Source organism: Amia ocellicauda, chromosome 13 (assembly GCF_036373705.1).
Source record: "Amia ocellicauda isolate fAmiCal2 chromosome 13, fAmiCal2.hap1, whole genome shotgun sequence".
Lineage (NCBI taxonomy): Eukaryota > Metazoa > Chordata > Actinopteri > Amiiformes > Amiidae > Amia > Amia ocellicauda.
The window spans coordinates 24,317,267-24,340,099 of NC_089862.1; the positions used below are offsets into that span (position 1 = coordinate 24,317,267).

At 36.9% G+C, this 22,833-nt stretch overlaps 1 protein-coding gene across 1 annotated transcript in view; it reads left to right on the forward strand.

Moving 5' to 3' along the window:
• Window positions 1–22,833, forward strand: part of col25a1 (collagen type XXV alpha 1 chain) — a 175,094-nt gene that overhangs the window by 124,703 nt on the left and 27,558 nt on the right. Inside the window, exons 11-20 of the mRNA XM_066720245.1 lie at window positions 522–548; window positions 2,654–2,698; window positions 4,851–4,895; window positions 5,606–5,632; window positions 6,643–6,687; window positions 14,357–14,389; window positions 14,537–14,572; window positions 16,785–16,829; window positions 21,119–21,181; window positions 22,676–22,744. Of these exons, the coding sequence (XP_066576342.1) occupies window positions 522–548; window positions 2,654–2,698; window positions 4,851–4,895; window positions 5,606–5,632; window positions 6,643–6,687; window positions 14,357–14,389; window positions 14,537–14,572; window positions 16,785–16,829; window positions 21,119–21,181; window positions 22,676–22,744 (435 nt within the window). The remainder of the gene's footprint in view (window positions 1–521; window positions 549–2,653; window positions 2,699–4,850; window positions 4,896–5,605; window positions 5,633–6,642; window positions 6,688–14,356; window positions 14,390–14,536; window positions 14,573–16,784; window positions 16,830–21,118; window positions 21,182–22,675; window positions 22,745–22,833) is intronic.

Sequence of the window (22,833 nt, forward strand, 5' to 3'; positions counted from 1 at the left end):
ATTTTTACAGCTGTATAATCTATAAATTCATTTACTATCAAAGCATCACTTATTTACCAAGCTCAGAATAAACTGGTACTAAAAATATATCTGAGTGTGTGTTTGTGTATAACAGCCATTTGTAATTTTTCCTTTCAGAACATGTAAAGGCCTTTACTACATAATTAATCCATGTTGCCATAAAATAAGTAGCTGGTTATAAACAAGAAGCCATGATTGCACATATTGTAAACCCATGTTTATGAAAATGTCAATTGTAATTTTGCTTAAAAAAACTGAAGGCATACTGTGTAAAATGTAGAATTTGGAAACAATATTTGACCCATGAAGCTTCTTTGGTTATATGTATTTTTTTCCCTCACTACACAAAGGACTGATTGTAAATCTTTGCTTCATCCCAACATTATAAAGCACTTAAGTGAACACTAACTGAATGGGCGTCTTTAATTGATCACTTATGCCTAAATTGGCTAGAGAATTATGCTAACATTGTGATTTTTTATTCTTTTCTTTCTTCCCAGGGACCAGAGGGGCCTCAAGGACCAAAGGTATAGTCAAAGCTTACAATAATGGTAAAGTAATTACAATGACTATTGCAAGGTCTCTACATCTAAATTGAAGACAATCAGCTACTCTAAGGTCAGATCAAGCTACTTCAGTCAGTTTGAATTCCTTTCACAGTGCAGCTGTACAATTGAACATGTCCAATTCCCACCTTTGGAAATGAAGGCAATGTAGCACAGGCTAAATATAGACTTTTCCAAAATATAGACTTGTCAAACTTTGACAAATATGAAACATAACAAGAAATGGGTTGAAGTGGAAGTTTCTTAAACATAAAACTATCATTGCAGTTTGACTGATAGAGACTACTGATGTCTCAATTGGTCTGATGAATGCTGCTAATCTGCTAAGTAATCAAGTAGCTGACATTGTCTTCCTGTTTCTATAGTATTCCAATCAGCCACTTCCTGTCTGCACTGTTACCAGTTGACATATAATACTTGGATATTTCTAGACAGGCTTACATAGTATATTACATTGGTGGAAAAAATAGGTATAGGGTTAAAATGTTATTTTTAATTCTCTATGTTTCTATCATTTGTTTCTGTTTCATTACTGTACTAATTGCCAATTTCTAATTATAAAAATCTTCACTCTCAAATGTATATATATCATAAAGCATAGTAAGCATAGTATTTATCAGCCAAATCTGAATACATTATTTTTAATACAGGCACCACAATGCAAATCTGTTATTGGGTGAGAGGTCTATACACAGTGTTATACAATGCAGATAAAAAAATAAATTATTAATTTTAGATTGGAAATGATTATAAAATCATTATAAAATTCCTTTGTGAGGAATTTGACATCAAGTATAATCCTGCACCTAGATGACTCATTCAATACTGCCCTCAATGGTTGCTGGTCAACTATATTGCATGAATGTACATTTTAAAATTATTGATTAGCATTCAACTGAAACCAGTTCTGGCATTATGCTCTGTGCAGTGCCCTAATTTGACCATGGTATGTACCATAGGTATGTTATGTTGTATGACATTGTTTTACATTATCTAGCAGTTTAAATGTCTTAAACACAGTCCTTTGAGCTAATTACATTATACAATGCAATTTATTTTCCAAACTGACATTTCGAAGCTTGGAAATAAATAAATATGTGCTGTGTGTTTTTGTGCCATTTGCACAAGCCCAAACAGTAAGACACGTGTACATTTAACTCAGAATTAAGGAGCTATGAAGAATAATAACTCTATTCCTCATGGCAAGTAGTGGGATGTTATGTTTTGGAAATGATGCACAATGACAATTTGAAATGATTATTAAACAGCATGGTTTGGAAGGCACACCACTGTTGAAATTACTTCTGTAATTGCTGATTTAATTATTGTTTTGAAGTGATTATGAATGACGCATATGGCTGGTGAAAGGGGCCTTTTCACACACTGTATTAAAACATTATACGGTACCCTCAATGTGACGTTAAACCAGAGAACGTAGACATAATGAATGCACATTTTATAGCACAAACTAGTTCCGATAATAATAATAATAATAATAATAATAATAATAATAATAATAATAATAATAATAATAATAATGAAGGACTCATAGGTTTTATTAATGTTTTCTCTTTCCATGTGGGTGTATTATTTTATTGTATGTAACTATGTGCTATTATACTTAATTGGTAGTGTTTAGGAAAGCTTGTGGTTTCTAAAGGCCTTAGAAACTTCCTTCCCAGGGGCCCTTGTCACACAGCCCAAGCTGTTGATACTGAAGAAAATATTGAATAAAGTATTTGGACTGGAAATAACATCTCTCACAATCAGTTTTTTGCTTAATTGTGAGACTTTCTGTATTTTCTGGAGATCAATGCATAAGATTAACTTTTATCTTTTTCTAAAGGATGGACTAAAAAGAAAATAAACAATTTAAATTGGGTCAAATTTCTGCATCTCTGAAAGTTTTAGAACATTACAGTACAAGTTTTAAACCTTTTAAAACACATACATTAAAATCCATTTACATAGTTGTGGTGGTATTGTTATTTAAGTATTAAAGAATACTTTTTATAATCAAATGCTGTTTCCGTTTGTTCCTCATTATGGTGCTGTGTTCTTCACAGGGTTCACTTGGACCTCCAGGAATTCCAGGTGTGGATGGACTAAAGGTAAGACAGACAAAGAGATGAACTATGCTGTGCTTGTTCTAGTGAGGCTATTGTTAAATTATATAATATTGAATACTTTTATTGTTTTTATATATTAACAATCTGTGGTCTCTTATTTAATAACTTTGTAATGTATTTGTTGTTAATGAAAGCATATTATACACAGTAAGTAATATACTATCCAATGCCCATGTATATCTGTATTTTTATAAGTATAAATGAAGACTGTTATTTTCCTGGTATTTTTTTAAATTAATATGTGAATGCAAATGGTAAAGATATAATCATATAGTTTTTTTAATTTAGTGACTGTTTTTGGTTAATATGACCTGAAATACAAGTGCAAATTATTCAGACTAATTTATTCCTTTCCTTCATATGTGTTATTTGTGTGTGTGTGTGTGTGTGTGTGTGTGTGTGTGTGCATCTGTTCTTCTGTTTTGAGTATCTAGTTTCGTTTGTTTCTCAGATTTCGTTTTTTGGTCTATTTTATAGTTTCGCACAGAAAACCAAGGTCTGCAGTTTGATTTTCATTAATGTCTGGAAATATTTGATTGCATCAAAGTATACCTGGCAGACACAGCTCCAGCACTGTGATCCATCTGCCTGATAGCCTCTCTTTTGCCATTCAAGACAAAGGGAAATGTGTCACTTCCCTACTGAAATTTCAAACTGTTATCGTTTTTATGAGCAAACCTAAAATTGTATAAAAATGTGGTTATGTTATTGCAGCCACACAATTTTAAGGTTTGAGGGAGTTAGGTTAAGCTAGTTCTGAAAGAAACCACTGTTTTCAGATAATCATGAATTACTAAAGTATTGCAAAAAAATTAATATCAAATATTTAATTACCTTTGTTAAAAGGTAAAAATAAGCTGTTTTCTGCATAAATATAAACCAGTGTATTATTTAATATAATGTAAAATCAGCAATTAGCTAAAATTCTCTAAAGATACAACAATGTGTGTGTGTGTGTGTGTGTGTGTGTGTGTGTGTGTGTCTTTGTTTTTGAGTGCACAACACACGCTTGTGTATTTGTTTTTCTTTTCAAAAGCAAGAAATGGGAAAGCAATCAATCTAAGTCCATTTAAGTTGAAAAGAGGCAAGATGATTTACATCTATTTTAACCTGCAATCAACACAACCTCTGCAAGCAAGAACAAATTATCAGTCCACAAAACAAACACAAAAATATTTTAGATTGGATACAAAAAAGGTGCAGGTAGTCCAGAGATTTTATAAAAGTCAAACCAGAAACAAACATTAACTTTAACATAATCCTCCACATGTAGCAATTAGCTGTTAACCTTCTCCTTGTATTTTATTTTCTTGGAGAGAAGTGGAAACCTATTGGGTTTGATTGCAGCAAACAAATTGAGTCAGTCTTAAATTCAGCTCAGAGTGTTCCTCTTTATCCCAGAATACATCAGACGATGTAAGATGAGGTATGGCTGTAGAATGGTTCACTGTGGTTTGTAGGAACAAGTCCAAACCCAATTTAACATTTATTTCAAACACTTCAGTCACTTTGTTTTAGAAATCCTCAGATCTGATCTGTGTCCCCTGTGAGCCAGAGATTATGAGCATTATGAGTTGATAAGAAGTTTGCAGATTGAGAATCTAGTAGTCTATTTTCAACTGACAAAAAAACATGCTTTATTATGATCCTTACTGAATATGTGTTGTAAAAGGTTTGGAGGTGGAGGATGCCAGGTGCCCCAATGGTGCAAGGGGGAGGTTAAGGATTTTACCACATAGGCCACATCTGCTGTGAGAGTTTGAGAGGATAATCATTGGATAATACTGTCATTCAGCACTGTGTTATTAGAGCAGCTTTACTTGCTTGGTAATTAACAGCATTTGTTAGGTTTTCATTTCCAGCATTAGATTGGGAGCAACATAAACTTGCTTGGATCTAGTTCCTATAGTGTGCGAATCCTAGTATTTATTGATTTGCAATTGGGTTCTGTTTTGTGCATGTAGGCTCTGTTATAGATCACAGTACATTTATAGATGGGAGCTTAACCATGAAGCAAACTGACATGACTGACTTAACGTGATCTACCCTAGCCTCACACATAGATTGCCATCTTTGAATGAATGAAAATAAAGTGAATTAATGCCATAGCCTATGTATGCTTTATTATCTATAGGGTGATGCGGGTTTGTCAGGACTAGATGGAACTCCTGGCGCCAAGGTTTGTGGCACAACTGTCAATCTTGCATTCTTTCTGCATCATTTCAGAAGAAACCTGTTTTTCTCCTATGGTTTTGGAGTCAAAACATTTAACATTGTAGGTGCTGCCATTTCATACATATGGTAATATCTTAGAATTTGTACTAGATTTTTGGCTTCCCATTTTCAAAATTGCTTTTTTTTTTTACCCATTTCCACAATAATTGCTGATCTTACTGCATTTCATGTTTTTTGTCATTTTGGCTTACTCATTCTTAAAATAAATGTTGTGGATTTTTGCACAAAGCACTTTTTCAAAACCCAAAGAGAAGAAACAATTTTCCTGCAACCTGTACTGTTAATAACACATATGTTACCAACACTTAATCTTCTGGTTATTGATTCATGATTTGTAAATTTTTAAATGCCAAGTTTAAGTGCCACAAAGTCAGACATGTATCAGATGTCTTTACATTTGTCTGGTTGAGTGTGTTTTTGCGTCATAAACTTTGTCTGGGTATGGAAGTGTTTATTTAAAATTACCGAAAAACATTTAAAAAGGTCTTTTGGGCATATTTCCCAGGGATTGTCTGAAGAAATAGCAGCTGAAATGTGAACCCCAGATTTTAATTTAATGTGAATTTGCCCACAGATAGGATCTCTTCAGGATCAACAGCAGTAATTTCCCCTTTCACAAAATTCTTTAATATTAATTGCTTTCTTTGTTAACAGGGTGAAATGGGAGAACCAGGTGAAAAGGTAAGGATTTTGTTTTACTGCTCCAATATTTTCTTTCCTCGTGACGTATTCACCCTACTCTTAAATGAGTTCATGTCACTTGATGTTGCTCTACGATGTGCTGTATATCACTGGTAATCAGGTTCTAATAATCTGTTTATCATCTATCTATCTATATCTATGTATTGTGACACCATATGGGGTGGACACAGTGCCTGGGGCTCTATAGGTGAGGTTTTTAGGGAAAAAGCAACGCAGATGCAGGGGAGTACAGTGCAAGGAGGTGATTTATTATATAAAAAACAGAGACATTCAAAAACCAAACAAAACCCTAGATCTTTCTTGAGCCTACCTAAACTTGTGAACAGGGGTCTCTCTAAACAGTTAGTTAACAAAACACAAACAAACCAGTAGCCGAGCAGGAGTCAAGTTCAGTAGACAGTTCTTTAGCAATAGTTCTTCATTCTTTGTCCCCGTCCCTGTCCCTGTCCCATATACAGGAGCCCAGCCAATCAGGGAAGCTCTGTCAATCAGGTGTTTCCCCTGGAGTGCTTCATCTCCTAGCCAGGCAGGCTGAATTTTCTTGTACTACAACAACAGAAAAATTAAGATGTTTTTTATTTGTTTTGCTGACCCCAGACCTAATTGATGCTGGTTACTGTGCAGCAATAAGGCTGAATAGATATTCCCTCAACAATTGTCCCTTTTATTTGTTACCATTGGCAGACGGTTCCAGAGAAATAAACACTGTCATTGCTGTTTCACCAAGTTGTGGGGAGAAAAAACAACAGGAAGATTCACCTTAATAACCATTATAAGGTTTTCTGAAAACGACTGTGTAATATTCCAGAAACATCTGCCACTTAACTCAGTAGGTGTGAAGAGGATGTAGCCAGATGAGATCCAAAGACTCTCACTGATCTTCAGTAAATTGTGATCAAGTGAGGAACATGATCATGGGGAACTTCACATGTATTCGGCTACCACTAAAATATCTGTGTAACTGATGTACATCTTCTGTGCTATTTCAGGGAGACATGGGTGATGGTGGACCGAAAGGGGACACTGGTGAAAAGGTAAGATATAACTTTCTTATGTTTGTAATCTTGTCTCTTTTCTTTGGTGAAATTTGATCTAAAAATGAAACTGGCGATCTTTCAAGCAGCAGTTACATTTAACGTAAACCATCTGAGCAAGCTTGAAGAAAGGCAAAGTAGCTGATGAAAAGCTGCCCTTATGAAACAGAAAGTTAAGCTAAAGCAGGCATGATACACTATATAAATACTATATTTATAAGTTGTTTTAATTTGGGTTCTCAACTCTACACTATTCCCACTTGGATACATGTTAGCTTTATAGGGAATCATTTATCAATAAGACTGCTTTTGCATTTCAAAAAGAAAAAAAGAAATCTCATAATTGTGTCATTCATCTTGATATGCATCACTGAGAACAGCAGCTTTTTCCCTTTTACTTTGCTCGGACAGAAAGCCAACACATAAATGTATCATTCCGTATTCAAGAGCTTTCATTTGGAAATAAGGACGAGCTGATGCAGCCCCAAGTTTTTTGATGAGAAAAGTCTGGATGAAAATGTCTAACATGGCTTCAATGCACTCCAATCTGTAGATCAACAAGCAGAATATATGATTACCTCCCTTATGTTGCTTAATATTGCTAACTAAGGCTAGTGGTTTAAACTACGAGCCAATACATGAAATGTAACAGTTGCAATGGAGTATATTTGTGTCCGTGTAAATCTGAACATGTGGAAGGTCATGCTTTTTTAATGGGCATGGGAAACAGGCATTTGCTGTTGTAGTGTATTGCAATCAGAAGTTTTCTACAAGGTTACCTGGTTTTGCATCTGTAGGATATAATAATAAATATGTACTGCAGTAAAGTTCCCTTTGCATTTAAAATCAGTGATTTTGAAAACAGAATGGATAATGGATTCTAGGAATTTAAAGATGTACTGGGTGGTTTGAGAGTTATGGTGGTTTTGGGAACATAACAACATAGGAATTAAATACATGTGAAACAGGTGAAAATAAAGGAGGCAATGGATATGGTAATTCAGGACAAATACATGGAGACATATTCTGGAAGTTACTGTTGAGTAAAAGCTTGCAAAAATGCATCAAATGCCCACATTCTTTAGGAAGCAACCTGGATTTCTAGAAAATATAGTCATCACAATGCAGGTGTATGTCAAGTAAGGGTCTTTTAGGAGTTAAAAAACACTGCTGTGAAAGTTAAATCATTACAATCAAGTTTCCACGTTTGACACAGAAGGGACTGAGATTGTTGCCAATGTGAGGGGTAAAGGAAAGAAAACTGGTTATCTGCTCAAAGAAAACAACAGCTGTGCATGTACTAGATTATCATTTTGGAGGCACAGTGAAGCATTAATCCTATTTTAATGGGCTATAATTATATCTAAATGAGCATTCAAAATATATCTTAATTTACTGTAGGTTGGAAAAATATGTATGTATTTTTTATTTATACCATTGGGTATTGCAGCCACAAAAGACAAATGTTGGAGAAAGCAAAGACCCAGAACAGATTCCACTGATGGAAAAATGGTCTAACCTACGGGAATGGTTGATAAAACTACACTAGTAATAGCTTTGAGCTTTGATTTGGTCTTGATGTAATGAAACAAAGACTCCAGATTGAATCAAATAGTTTCAGAACAGATCATTAGAAGTTTTGAATCTTGGGGAAAACACTGCGGTTAATTCACTTCTCAGAACTCCTATGAGCTCCTAGCAATATTTTTGTCTGTTTGTTTTTTATTTACTGGAAGAAGAATAAAAGCATAACGAATGACATATCCTAACCAGTAGTCACAAGAATAGAATATATTAAGCTGTGATTTAAGAATAATGTTTTAACCATTCAGCTGTATTTTAAGACTTGTTCTTGGGTCTATTCATGTCCCTGGATACAGAGGCTCCTGTTTTATGATATTAAAATTCAGGCCCTTTGCCATTAACATGTAACCAACAACCTTCCTTTGAAAAGATTTTCGACATTGATACATTTTGTTGATTAAACCATATTCCAGCAGACAGAAATTAGTTAAGACATGTCTGCATGGGCCGTGCAGGGGATTTGGTGTGGTGTGGCTCGACGGCAGTCCACGCGACTGTGGTTATCCACACATGGCTCTCACTGCTGTGCTGTATTGAGAAAATGAGATTGCGATGGTCTGAGACATTCTTGTCCTGTAAAGCAAATCATACTGCTGATTTTTTTTCATTACTTTGTTACAGAAATATTGGAAGTAAAGATGGTAATTGTTTTTCCTGTTGTTTTATGAGCTGTTGCTCCGTGTTGACTTTCTTCCGTGTTGAGTTTCTATGGTTTAGATTAAAGTCATTGGGTACATTTACAATACTGAAAAGTTATTCTAATGTCCCTTTGTGAAAGCTTTACTCTATTCTCTACCCAATGTTGTTAAGAAAATGAAAATGTAGAACTTGTATATTTTAGTAAAGTTCAGCGTATACAGATCCAAAATTAAGTCAAAACATTGTTCTCAGTTACTCTTAAAAATGTAAACTTAAAATACCAAACATATTAAAATGATGGCTGATGGTAATCATTGGACTCCAACTGTGTCAAATTGAAAATATAAAATTGAATAAAGAGTGCGTACATGGACAAATATGATATATGCAAACGTTTTTCTAAAAATAAACTTTTTGTTTCTGATTGGTTTCTGTATTTTTAATGAGATTTTATAATTCAGGAAGATAAAGAGTTCCTTCATAAGGGTAACAGTTTGTAACAGCAGTAAACCTTTTTTTTCCAAAAGTGTCTAATGCTGACTCGGGTGATATATAATTTAAATCCATATCCTGTTGTGCTTATGGCATCAGCTTTAAACAATTACTTTTTGTGTGTGTGTCATTTGTAAGTATTTAACGGGGTGTGAAATTAGTAGTGGTCTAAAGCAGAAATCCAACCGTGCTTGTTTAATCTAAAAAAAGAAAATTGATAGTAGGTGGAAAATCTTTGTTTGTAGGACCAGAAAAGAGTTTACTCTTCCGCCAGTCATATTCAATGAAAGTATATTTCTGAAGTATATTTGATTTTATACAGTTTCTTTAATTGTAAGGTGTTTATCAAACATAACATGCAAATAAAATATTCACATTTTAGTAAATTATTATTTTGACAACAATAACAATTGTAAATAATTGATATTATTATTAGTAGTAATATGCTTTGTTGTGACTTACCCAGCTCTTACTTTAAAGTAATCTGGGTTTGTAATCTAGGTCCAATATAAATACTAAACAGCAACCATTATCAACAAAATGTTTTCTCTTTTTCGGCTCTGCTACTAAAAAAGTGGTTCTTCAAGCAGTTCCAATCCTGGTTGATTATTATAAACTTGTTTTAACCAAGTGCAGTTTGAGCAATTTTGTTATATAGCTTTTTTCATTTATGTATTGATTTATTTGTTTAATAAAGTATCTTGTCATTGCCTGGTGCCCTGATATGACTGTTAATGATATGATATTCACTTTGAAATTTCCTCTGGCTAATTTTTGTGTTCTTTGCAGAGGCCAGTGTGTTTATTATCCTTAAAATTTGCAATTTAAAGCAATCAATTAAATACTTCAGTCTTGGCTTGGCTTGCCTTACATACTTCACAATGACTAGGTCAAGCCATTAAATGCCATTTGGCCGTAATCCAGTTTGACTTCCGTTTGGCTATGTCAGTTACTTACTATATATCTGCTTACAGTGAGGAAACTATTTACTCTAGGCAAAATCCTAACTTAATATCAAAGACTAAAATTATTCACCTTATACCCTGAGTTATTGCTGGAAACAATATTACCTTATTTTGACTTTTATAGCTTCAGTTCTTCAGTGTAGTTTGTGTTCACTTATATCCAGTCATGTCCTCAATGTCTCACCTGACTTGTTCTAGCCAAGCATGTTCCTTAGTTGACGCATTTCTGGTCCCTACTTACTTTCCACTCTGAACTTTCCTCACATTGGTTCTCCATTGAGGACAGCCCTTCCTGCACTGATCTAATTATGCAGTCATCCCTGCTTATGGATTAATTGTGGATAAATTCACATTCAAGAACCTTTCAATTATTTTAGACATGCCTTATCTTATGTTACTAATTCACAATCACTGTTCATTTCAATTATCTGTTGTACAAATTAACTTCCATTGCCTGTACCTTGCTCAACCATCACTTTCCACATAACCTTCAATAAATGTACAAATTCAGATACACATGAAACCAATGTCTGTTGTCAATAAATCAAGGCTCATGTAATTCATAGCCAGCTGTGACAGGGATTTTCTAATTGGCATTGTACAGATGCTCCGTTAGCACTGCCAGGGTTGGATGGATTAAAAATCATACATTAGCTACCATGTGGCTTGTCAGCTGCTTGTAAAACTTGTGGTGTTATAAGTGAGAGCTTCTGCTACTTGCAATATAGGCCTTCAGTGTGAAAAGAAACCAATGGTTTGACAGTGCATGTTACTGAGGATGTGTGTTTGTCGTCCTCACATCTCCTTTGCAGTTATGATTGTCATAGAAATGTACAAAGGCACAGTTGCATTGTTTGCACAGGTACTCATCAGGTTGTAGCAATTTATATGTTAGCACTGACTGGTGAGCATTTCCACGAATATTAGCCAAGGCATTATACATCAATATTTGTAGAGCATAGTAATAGTATGAGTGATAATTAATTCAGTAGTGAGCTAGTGATGAAAAGCGAAAACATTTATATCAACATTTTAATGTTTTAATGGTAAAAAAGTGAAGCATTCAGCTGACGTCATTAATGGAATTGATTGCAAAAAATGTTGCAATTAAGCATGCTTTAAGCGCAGTGCTTGATAATGACTATCATAAAAGCAAGGGCGAAAACTCTCTGCACTTACGATTAAGCTCTGCATGTGAACTGAAACCACAGAATCAGCAACAGGCACCCGCCCAAATTTAGCTCCTTACTGTTTTTCCCACAAATCTTAATTGAGCAGCACCATCTAGTTCCAACTAAACTGGAACCTGAGCCAGTTGTTATTGCCTTCATGTATAATTTAATTTGTACTTCTGACCTGATGCTGTATACCCCATTAAAATTGCTACCCTTCCCTGTGTGTTTTAGCAGAATGTTACTGTTTTTCACTTAAAACGTCTGCTATTCTGCTTAGCTGGCAGTATATACACTGCCAGTTCAGGTCCGCCTATCAGTGATAAGTTAGAGAAATGCAAATACAACAAGATATAGGAAAAGGGTAAGCAGACAAAGTATAACAACCATTTAGCAGCCCCACAATGGTTCATTTTTAAATGCAAATAGTTTCCATTTCTGTTTCTTTCATAGCTTTTATGTATTTATTTATGCATGTGTGTATTTTTTAACAAGGAATTAGCAAATAATGAGTCCAAAACGGGGTTAACAATGTTAACAACTGGTGTTGTATACAAATGTTCTATTGACAAATGCCTGTTTTAAAGCAAGTTTCTGCAAAGTATCTGCATTAGACATTTCTAATTTCAGACATAAAAGGAGATGAATGTCAGAATGTGGTTTTGAATTGGAGGTCAACAAAACAGATTGAATAAGTATGCATACAGTGAAGGAAAAAAGTATTTGATCCCCTGCTGATTTTGTACGTTTGCCCACTGACAAAGAAATGATCAGTCTATAATTTTAATGGTAGGTGTATTTTAATAGTGAGAGACAGAATAACAACAAAAAAATCCAGAAAAACACATTGCAAAAAAGTTATACATTGATTTGCATGTTAATGAGGGAAATAAGTATTTGACCCCTTCGACTTAGTACTTGGTGGCAAAACCCTTGTTGGCAATCACAGAGGTCAGACGTTTCTTGTAGTTGGCCACCAGGTTTGCACACATCTCAGGAGGGATTTTGTCCCACTCCTCTTTGCAGATCCTCTCCAAGTCATTAAGGTTTCGAAGCTGACTCGAACCTTCAGCTCCCTCCACAGATTTTCTATGGGATTAAGGTCTGGAGACTGGCTAGGCCACTCCAGGACCTTAATGGGCTTCTTCTTGAGCCACTCCTTTGTTGCATTGGCTGTGTGTTTTGGGTCATTGTCATGCTGGAATACCCATCCACGACCCATTTTCAATGCCTTGGCTGAGGGAAGGAGGTTCTCACCCAAGATTTGACGGTACATGTCCCCGTCCATCGTCCCTTTGATGCGGTGCAGTTGTCCTGTCCCCATAGCAGAAAAACACCCCCAAAGCATAATGTTTCCACCTCCATGTTTGACGGTGGGGATGGTGTTCTTGGGGTCATTCCTCCTCCTCCAAACACGGCGAGTTGAGTTGATGCCAAAGAGCTTGATTTTGGTCTCATCTGACCACAACACTTTCACCCAGTTCTCCTCTGAATCATTCAGATGTTCATTGGCAAACTTCAGACGGGCCTGTACATGTGCTTTCTTGAGCAGGGGGACCTTGCGGGCGCTGCAGGATTTCAGTCCTTCACGACGTAGTGTGTTACCAATTGTTTTCTTGGTGACTATGGTCCCAGCTGCCTTGAGATCATTAACAAGATCCTCCTGTGTAGTTCTGGGCTGATTCCTCACCGTTCTCATGATCATTGAAACTCCACGAGGTGAGATCTTGCATGGAGCCCCAGACCGAGGGAGACTGACAGTTATTTTGTGTTTCTTCCATTTGCGAATAATCGCACCAACTGTTGTCACCTTCTCACCAAGCTGCTTGGCGATGGTCTTGTAGCCCATTCCAGCCTTGTGTAGGTCTACAATCTTGTCCCTGACATACTTGGACAGCTCTTTGGTCTTGGCCATGGTGGAGAGTTTGGAATCTGATTGATTGATTGCTTCTGTGGACAGGTGTCTTTTATACAGGTAACGAGCTGAGATTAGGAGCACTCCCTTTAAGAGAGTGCTCCTAATCTCAGCTCGTTACCTGTATAAAAGACACCTGGGAGCCAGAAATCTTGCTGATTGATAGGGGATCAAATACTTATTTCCCTCATTAACATGCAAATCAATTTATAACTTTTTTGAAATGCGTTTTTCTGGATTTTTTTGTTGTTATTCTGTCTCTCACTGTTAAAATACACCTACCATTAAAATTATAGACTGATCATTTCTTTGTCAGTGGGCAAACGTACAAAATCAGCAGGGGATCAAATACTTTTTTCCCTCACTGTAAGTAATAATATGTGCATCGTACGATGTGCAGTATTTTATTCAGTATTTAATTTCCATATATAAATAGATTTGACCCATTGCAATATGCTGTTTTATATTGTTTGACATTTAGCTCAAGCTAGATTGTTATTCCATTCACTATGGCAGCATAGGCAAATGTTCATTATTGATTTTGTTAAATTATAATAGTTTTTTTTGTATTACTCACTGAACACACATCTGTGTTAATGTGTCTGCAAGTCTTTTCTCAAGTTTTGTTACTCTCTAACCCCAACTTCTCCTCATCCATACACACATCAAAATCCCTTATATTAGCAATATATTTCACACGTGATTTGAAAGCCCACATTTAGCCATGCCTTCCACAGACTTAAAATAAAAGTCACAACCTCCATATAAGCGAACACAATACTTTTTGTAAACCCTACAGGGAAGCTCCACTTGTAAAGTAATGATTTTCTTTCCCTTTTTGTCATTATAGTCTTGACAGTTATGTTCAACTCATACCTTAATTTTTTTTCCTTTGTCTGCAGGGAGATGCAGGTTCTTCTGCAGCAGGGATAAAGGTTGGTCTCGATGAATTTCCCTAGTTTTTCTGTGTATTTTTCCCTCTTAATAACTATTTAATTGGTGGCTGATCCTTTCACCTGATTAGGTACGCAGTTCATGTTCTTGCCATGGCGTGATGCCCTTTTGCTTTTTCTTTCCTGCAGGGTGAACCTGGAGAATCTGGGCGAGCGGGGCAAAAGGTAAAACACCAAAGCTTCACACTTCAATCCCTTCTCCCTTTGTCATGCTGTGTGTTGTGCAGTGGGGCATCATAATCCTGTTGATGGAACTGGGATTCTTTTTTTTTTTTTCTCGCTTCAAGTAAATCTTATTTTAAAATTGCAATTAACTATCTGTCTGAAGACCTTAAACTGAGCAAGCTTAATAAAAGCTACAGAAAATCAAAGTCTGTCACAAAGCCTGGGAATGTGAGTTGCTGTGAAAGCATTGTGCATCGTTGCATTACGGGACTGCAGTAACAACTGAAAAGTCAAACTTTGGTGGTGTACTAATGTGATTTTTGGAACATGCTTCTTTTACTGAAAACTCTCTAACCTTTATCATCTTTTTGTAGTGTTCTTTGTACACAATATGTCACTTATGAAGTCAGTCCTAGGTTTGCCTGGCCTCATTAAGTTGTATGAGTGGCAGGGAACCTTTTTTATGTGACTATAAGCAAAAGCTTTAAATTCAGTGTCACAAAAAAGCTCCAGACAGCAAATTTCCCAGTGTCATTGAGTTCTGGTACTGATGAAACAGTTTTTGTAGCCTTCAGGATCTACTGTCAGGCAACCAGTCAGATTTCATTTAATTACACAATTTATATGAATGCACCACACAACATTAATTCACCATAGTTTTACATCTCAAATTAGTTCAGGCGGAAACTGGACACATTGCAGCCTTTGAGAATATTGCACAAGCTCGTTTCAGAGACAGCATGTGACTATTATTTAAAGAACATGCAAGACCATATTCTGCATTTGTTAGATGTGTCATGCTCTCTTTATGACCCCTAATACATTATGTGGTTTTGTCATAATTTCTGTCTCACTTTTAGGATTTATCCACCAGTGCTGTTTAACTAGACTTTCTAATTCGAGTGTGTTACATTTGCAATGCATGACATTGACATTGATATTGACATCATGTTGAGATGAGGGGCCCCAGGCCTGACAATTATAGTAATAATTATCTTCATATTTTTCATCATCATCATCATCACCACCACAAATCTCTGTCTGTGTGCAAGTAGATGTGTTTAGCCTTGTGTACTTCATCCCCACAAAAAGGTTATATGATTTCAAAAGGTATTGCAAGGTAGTCTTGTTAGCTTTCATCACCATCTACTGATCCTTAAATTGTTTATTCACAGCTTAATCTTGGCATTATTACATTGGATATCTCCTGCACCTCCTGGTCAAGTTCAATTTTCTTCTCTCTTTTTTGCTAGGCCTGCCGGAAAGACTGCTAAATGTAAAATATGAATTGCAATGCATTAATTCAGAAAGTCCCTACCAATTCAGTAATTCTCACAGTGCAATGTCCTTGTGGAGTTTTTTTCAAAAAAGCCTTATCTCGCAAGGTTTATAATTTGTATTGGTTTTGAATCGAAACCTGCAGCACCTTTCTGAAAAGAAGAAATGTCTGTCTTCCATCAAAAAGGCTAGTTTTAATAAGCGCCCGCGGCCCCGCACTTTGCTACAAGATTATTGCTTTCATATATTATAAAATGTGAAAGCGCATTTCTAAGGTAACTGAGGATTACTGTGCTTTTGTTCAGTTCTGCCCTATACATCAGGGCTTTGGAAACAGTATTACCTCAATACCTAGAATCTGAATCAAATACTTCCTTTGACTGATACCATTATTCCGAGCTTTTTAAGCAGATAACTGTTCAAGTAACTTCCTGTTTTTGTCGGCCCTGCAAAATTTTAATTGGGGATGCTTCCAATAAAAAAATAAGCGATGCTTTACTTGACCACTGGAACGCTGCCATATAAATCTATGCTTCACTGCAGCAAAAAAGGCCAACTGCTGCCACCATAACAGAAAAAAGGGTTAAAAAAATGAAGAATTAGATGATAAAGGCATAGACTTTGAATTTATATTCAGCAAGAAACTGAATATAGTCATTTTGGATCCATAGGATTCTGAAATTGAACACTCCCATTTTCTGTTCCGTTCTAATGAGCAAGACTAATTTCCAGTGTATGATCCCACCTTTCCCATCACAATAAAGCCCAAATGATGACTGGAGTACATTCTGCTACAAGGTGCTGGTACTCTGCATTACCCCATCACTTAACTGCATTTTAAGCATACCAGGTTTTACATGGGTAACTGCTGAACGGAGCCTTGGCCGTGATGGCTGAGAGTTAGTCTGTAATGTTTCTAACTTTTCCTGTGTAGGGAGAGCCAGGACTACCAGGGCTTCCTGGACTTCCCGGGATAAAGGTAATTACCATTGTGCAGCTCTCTGTGAATCTTCAACACCATCCACAAACACTTTCTGATGAATGGGCTCATATGGATGCAAACATTGGTGGATCATTGTGTCTGGTAATATTAAAGAGTTCTGAATGGAAACAGATAAGACTGGCACAATGCCCTTTCACAGTGCTAGTCCTGTAGTTCACAGCAATGAACTAGGATATCATTAGGGAAAATATGTCCATCTCTGATAAAAACTAGCTTAAAGAGAGCTAGTGGCATTTGCCCAACTCATGGCAGTGGTGCCGTTTTGATGGATAATTGAATGTTGTGTGTATTAGTGCAGATGTACTTCATGCCAGCTCTGTTCTGTTTGCAGGCAGATTAAAAGACACAGTCCAAATCCCCCATGCTGCTGCTAACGTTAGCAACAGTGGTTCTATCAGTAACGCTAAATGAATGTGAAAGGGGATAAAGATAGCAGTGAAAATGTTATAGAAGTCAGGTGTTGATTCAGAAAGGGGTAATATTTCACACACTAGTCATTGTATTAGGATGCCAGGGTTGATATGTACTTTTTTCAAGCAATAAATACAGCCTGTTCCCAGTGAAATGTCTGTCAGAGAGTTGTGTTGACTATAACATTAAAGAACCAGCTCAGGCTTTTTCTGCAAGAAGTATCATTTGTACTGTTCTGTCTACTCAGTGCTATATACTGACTGTGTAGGTTCAGTTTTTCAATGCTTTTTAAATGGTTTATTCGTAGCTATAGGGTTGTAGAGGTATCAGGTAACAGATATTATAAAATACTTTGATAAAAATAATACTTAAAAAAGGTTAAACTGGGGTTATTCAATACCTTCACAGTTGTTCTGTTTTCACAAAGAGAGGGGAAAAATATAGGGAGATGACTTACCAATATTGGCCTACACTGCTCAAAACAATTAAGGGAACATGTAATCATCACAGTAACACCAAGTCAATTGAACTTTAGGGATATCAATCTGTCCAGTTAGGAAGCCTAAGCAATTGTGAATCAATGTCACCTGTTTTGGTCCAAATGAAAGTGACAACAGTTACACTGGAGAGGCAACAGCAAGACAACCCCCAAAAAGGGAATGGTGTTGCAGGTGGTGGCCACAGACAATTGCTCTCTCCTTATCCTTTCTGACTGATTCTTCTCTAGTCTTGCGTTTTGCTCATGTCCTTGTCACTACTGGTAGCATGAGGTGGTTCCTGCAGCCCATTCAGGTTGCACAGGTAGTCCAGCTCCTCCAGGATGGCACATCCATACATGCCGTCGCAAGAAGGTTTGCTGTGTCTCCCAGTACAGTCTCAAGAGCATGGAGGAGATACCAAGAGACGGGCCATTACACGAGGATAGCTGGACAGGGCCATAGAAGGGCATCAACCCAGCAGCAGGACCAGTATCTGCTCCTTTGTGCGAGAAGGAACAGGAGGAGCACTGCCAGAGCCCTACAGAATGACCTCCAGTGGGCTACTGGTGTGCATGTTGCTGACCAAACTGTCAGAAACAGACTCCATGAGGGTGGCATGAGGGCCTAAAGTCCACTAGTGGGATCTGTGCTCACAGCCCAGCACCGTGCAGCTCGCACACCAGAATTGGCAGGTCCGCCATTGGTACCCCGTTCTCTTCACAGATGAGAGCAGGTTCACACTGAGCACATGTGACAGACGTGAAACAGTCTGGAGACACAGTGGTGAACGTTATGCTGCCTGCAACATCATCCAGCATGACTGGTTTGGCGGTGGGTCAGTGATGGTCTGGGGAGGCATATCCTTGGAGGGTCGCACAGACCTCCACGTGCTAGCCAACGGTACCCTGACTGCTGTCAGGTACTGGGCTGGTGCAGTGGGCCCTGGGTTCCTCCTGGTGCAGAACAATGCCCGGCCTCATGTGGCCAGAGTGTGTAGGCAGTTCCTGGATGACGAAGGCATTGATGTCATTGACTGGCCCTCACGTTCCCCAGACCTGAATCCAATTGAGAACCTTTGGGACATTATGTATCGGTGCATCCGACGCTGCCAAGTAGCGCCACAGACTGTCCAGGAGCTCACTGATGCCCTGATCCACGTCTGGGAGGAGATTCCCCAGGACACCATCCGCCGTCTCATCAGGAGCATGCCCAGATGTTGTCGGGAGTGCATACAGGCACGTGGGGGCCATACACACTACTGAGTAACAGCCTGTGATTTCAATTGTTTAATTGTTTGAATCCAGCCCTCAGTCAGTTGGTGATTTTGGTTTCTATTGACTGTTGTTACGTCATTTTGTTCTCAATGAATTACACAATGTACAGTAAAGATTTTGATTTTTAATATATTTCATTCATCGAGATCCGATGTGTGATTTAAGTGTTCCCTTAATTTTTTTGAGTAGTATAGGTTAACATTGTTCAATGTACAATCAACCTTCAATGTGACTCTTTTTTCCCCCTCATGTCAGCCAAATGTATTCAAGATACATGCTGTGTTTAATCTGTATGTGCATAACATTTCGTCAGGATTGAAAAGCAATTTATCACTCTACAATCATAATACAAGATTGCCTTTCAGGAATGGGTTTAGTATCCCTTGAAACTGAGCAGCACATATTCCAAGCTTAATAAAGTTAATTCACTGCAGGAATTTCATTATTTTATTACGATATCAAGTGCATATACAATAAGACAAGAAAGTGCATATAAAAGCTAATGTAAAAATACTTTGAAAAAAATAGCACTGTGATTGGCAAGCTGTGACATATGACTGCAATTTTGTCTGTTCTCATTATTCTGGAAAACTTATCTTCAGTTCTCTTCCAAGAAACTTGTATAAAACATTTAAAATGAAAACTTTTTATTCCTTTTATTTAAATAGGAATCATTTTTGTTCAGCACACAATCCATTATGATGCACTTGTATACATTGAGGTTTACATTTAGTTTTGGTGGGAGAGGTTGAGGATAGGGTGAGTATTAGGATTTTTAAATATACTCACATCAACCTTGATTGATTCAACAGGATATTCTCATTCCAAATATATAGTGAAATGTACATGAATCAGTAAAGACACATATGGGTTGATTAAACAGATAGATAATTGATGCAAATGTTCTTATTTTCCACTGTTGGCAAAGTGCCTAATCCACGCTAAATTGACTAGAGTTGAAGGTTGCCCACAGTTTGTCCACGGGTGAAAATTGGGCTCACTGTGCTGACTTTGAACAAATCTGTAATTTCCTTCTTATCAAATCTAAAGAAAAATGTAGTTAATGCTTGCAACTTTTAAATAGAACAATGATTTGAATTAAAACCATTACAAGTTTCTTAGCATGTATTCATATGAGTTGTACGGCATTCTAAGAATGTTGATCTGATACCATATATATATATATATATATATATATATATATATATATATATATAATGTGTGTGTGCACAAAACCAGCAGAGGGTGCTGTGTATCTTTTATGCCCAGAAAAGCCAAGCTGCTCTAATATCATACCTAAACAAATGCAAAGCAATGTAATACTACTAATAATAATAATCACAAATAGCTGTAGCCTAATAATAATAATACTTTAATAATATGAACAACATTATAGTGATTCATCAAAATAAATTAATAAAACATACAGTATAGTTTCACAATGTTCACAAAGTTTCAAGGTAATTTTCACCTAAAATGTATCTATTTGATCAAATGATCAAATGATCAATATGCCTGTGCTAAAGGAATCAATGCTAGCAGGCATGGGGCAATGCTGTTTGCGCTTGTGGGTAGTTTGCTGACTGCTTTTTGGTTTGTTGCTTGTTAGTCTTGCAAATGACTGGCATTGTATGACTGATATTTATCAAAGTGTTATCTGAGTGAAAACAGTTGTGTAGTGCTTTAGGAGACCAATGTGTCAGTGGATTGGGCAGCTTCCAGTGCTGGCCTCATATCATAGTTTGTAGCTCATATGTGTCCAGCTTGGACTTTTATATTATAATTGGCCAATGTCTGACTTTCATCCCAGCATCAGGAAAACCTCTAATAAACCTCCCACCTAAAATAAATGCAATTTGGGTTCATAGTGAATATTTTATGACAGAGATTTTGTGGATTCCCAAAATGTAACGAAAATTCAATCTTATAGCAAAGTGCAACTTACAGAACCCCTTTATAGAGTAGGAGATTGAGTAGGTTGTGATAATACATTTAAAAAATCTATACATTATTAATGTGTTTATGTTTAACTCTTGGTTGGTTCCATCTTAATTGATGTCTCCTGATTAAACTGTGTCTGCCATCTGTTTGGATACTTCAGGGAGAACCAGGATTCATGGGACCCCAAGGAGAGCCTGGGTTACCAGGGTTACCAGGAACAAAGGTACGTGGCAGTCGATGGACATCGGAGAAACTTCAAACTTCCACTATAAATGGACTATATCATATAGAAGCAATCTGAGTTTGAACCTTCAATTGTAATTACATAAGTCCTAAAATAATCTCTGAGGAGTATAGATACACAATAAGTCCAATTCAGTATACAAATTAATTCCCCAATGCTAGTCAAAACATCAGTTTATGGGAGTGATTGTTCCTGTACAACTACATGTAAGATCCACATAACTGGAAGTCCTGTCTAGGGTTGGGAGATTTACCATGAAGGTTACTAGTGGTCATATTCATATAGTCTTAGCAGTCTTGTGGTGGCAGTGTAATCATCCGCTAACCTCAGGAGCCAACAGTCCGTCTCTCAGCATTCCTCCACTCCTTCCTCCTTCCTCTCTTGTCAATCCTGATATCCTGTCACCAGTATCCAGAGCAACACAAATTAAATATTTGAATGGCTTGACAAACATTATATCCCCAACCTGGCAAATACACAAGAGGAAATATTCTTCTAACATTCAGAGCATGCCTATATGTGACCAAGCTCATCTTGTTTCCCACACAGCAATTTTGGATTGTGAGTATAATTGCAATTTTTGGTCCCATGTGCCCAGGAATCTCCACTTGTCTCACATACAATAAGGCCTGCTTGAACATTCCTGTCAATAAGTGTTAAATAAAATGGGTCTGAGGTCAAGGATGTGTGCAGGTCATGGAAGGAGTGAGAAAGTTTTCTGTTCAAACGAGGCTTGGGTACAGATTGCATTGACCTGTTGAAAAAATATCACTTTGGGCTACAGCAGAGATTCGAGATAGGTAAGCTCATCCCAGGCAGCAGTTGTCATTTAAACACTTCACATATTCCACATAATACAGGCAAACACTGCAATCTCTTTAGTATGGGTTCAGTAAGAATTTATGTTTCTTCAAATTTATTTTTGTGTGCTTTGTATTTCTTCCTCTCTTGAGAACCGAATCACCTTCTCTGTATTCATGTGTTTCTTTATGCAACTAACAAAACAAATGCTTAAAATAACAGCTGTCACTTAAGGCTGCTGTATAATCTAGTCCATATAAAGCTGTTTGCACTGTTTTACAAATACATAAAATAATATAACTCATGAGTTTGAGTTTAAGAGTCCATTAAGAGACATGCACTGGCTGTTTAAAAGCTATGTTACAAGCCTGTAGGGCAAAAACAAATCTAAAGTGCTTTTTCTGTAGAGTTCAAACCAGAAGGATGGAGCAGGGGCTAAATGAAAATGCAGTGAAAAAGAGAGGCAGTAGACTGTGTTACAGTGCCCTCTGGTGTCCACAGCCTACATTCTGGCTACTTTTATTTATTGCCATGAATTATAAAACACCCTCTGCACTACAGTTTTAGATAATATGAATATTTTCAACACCTTTTTTCCCCTGCAGAACAATTAGCTCATTTTGAAATTCCTCATTACTGGTTCATGTTTACTGAGTTCATGTCTTTCTGCAGGGTGAGAGAGGTGATCTGGGCCTTCCAGGGAAGGGAGAGCGAGGGGAAACAGGTCCCATGGGGCAAAAGGTCAGTATTCAAACAGCTGGAGCGCTGGAGCTGAATGTAACATTGCTTGCACTTCATACCCCTTCCAAGAAAGTTAAAGAGCAAAACAA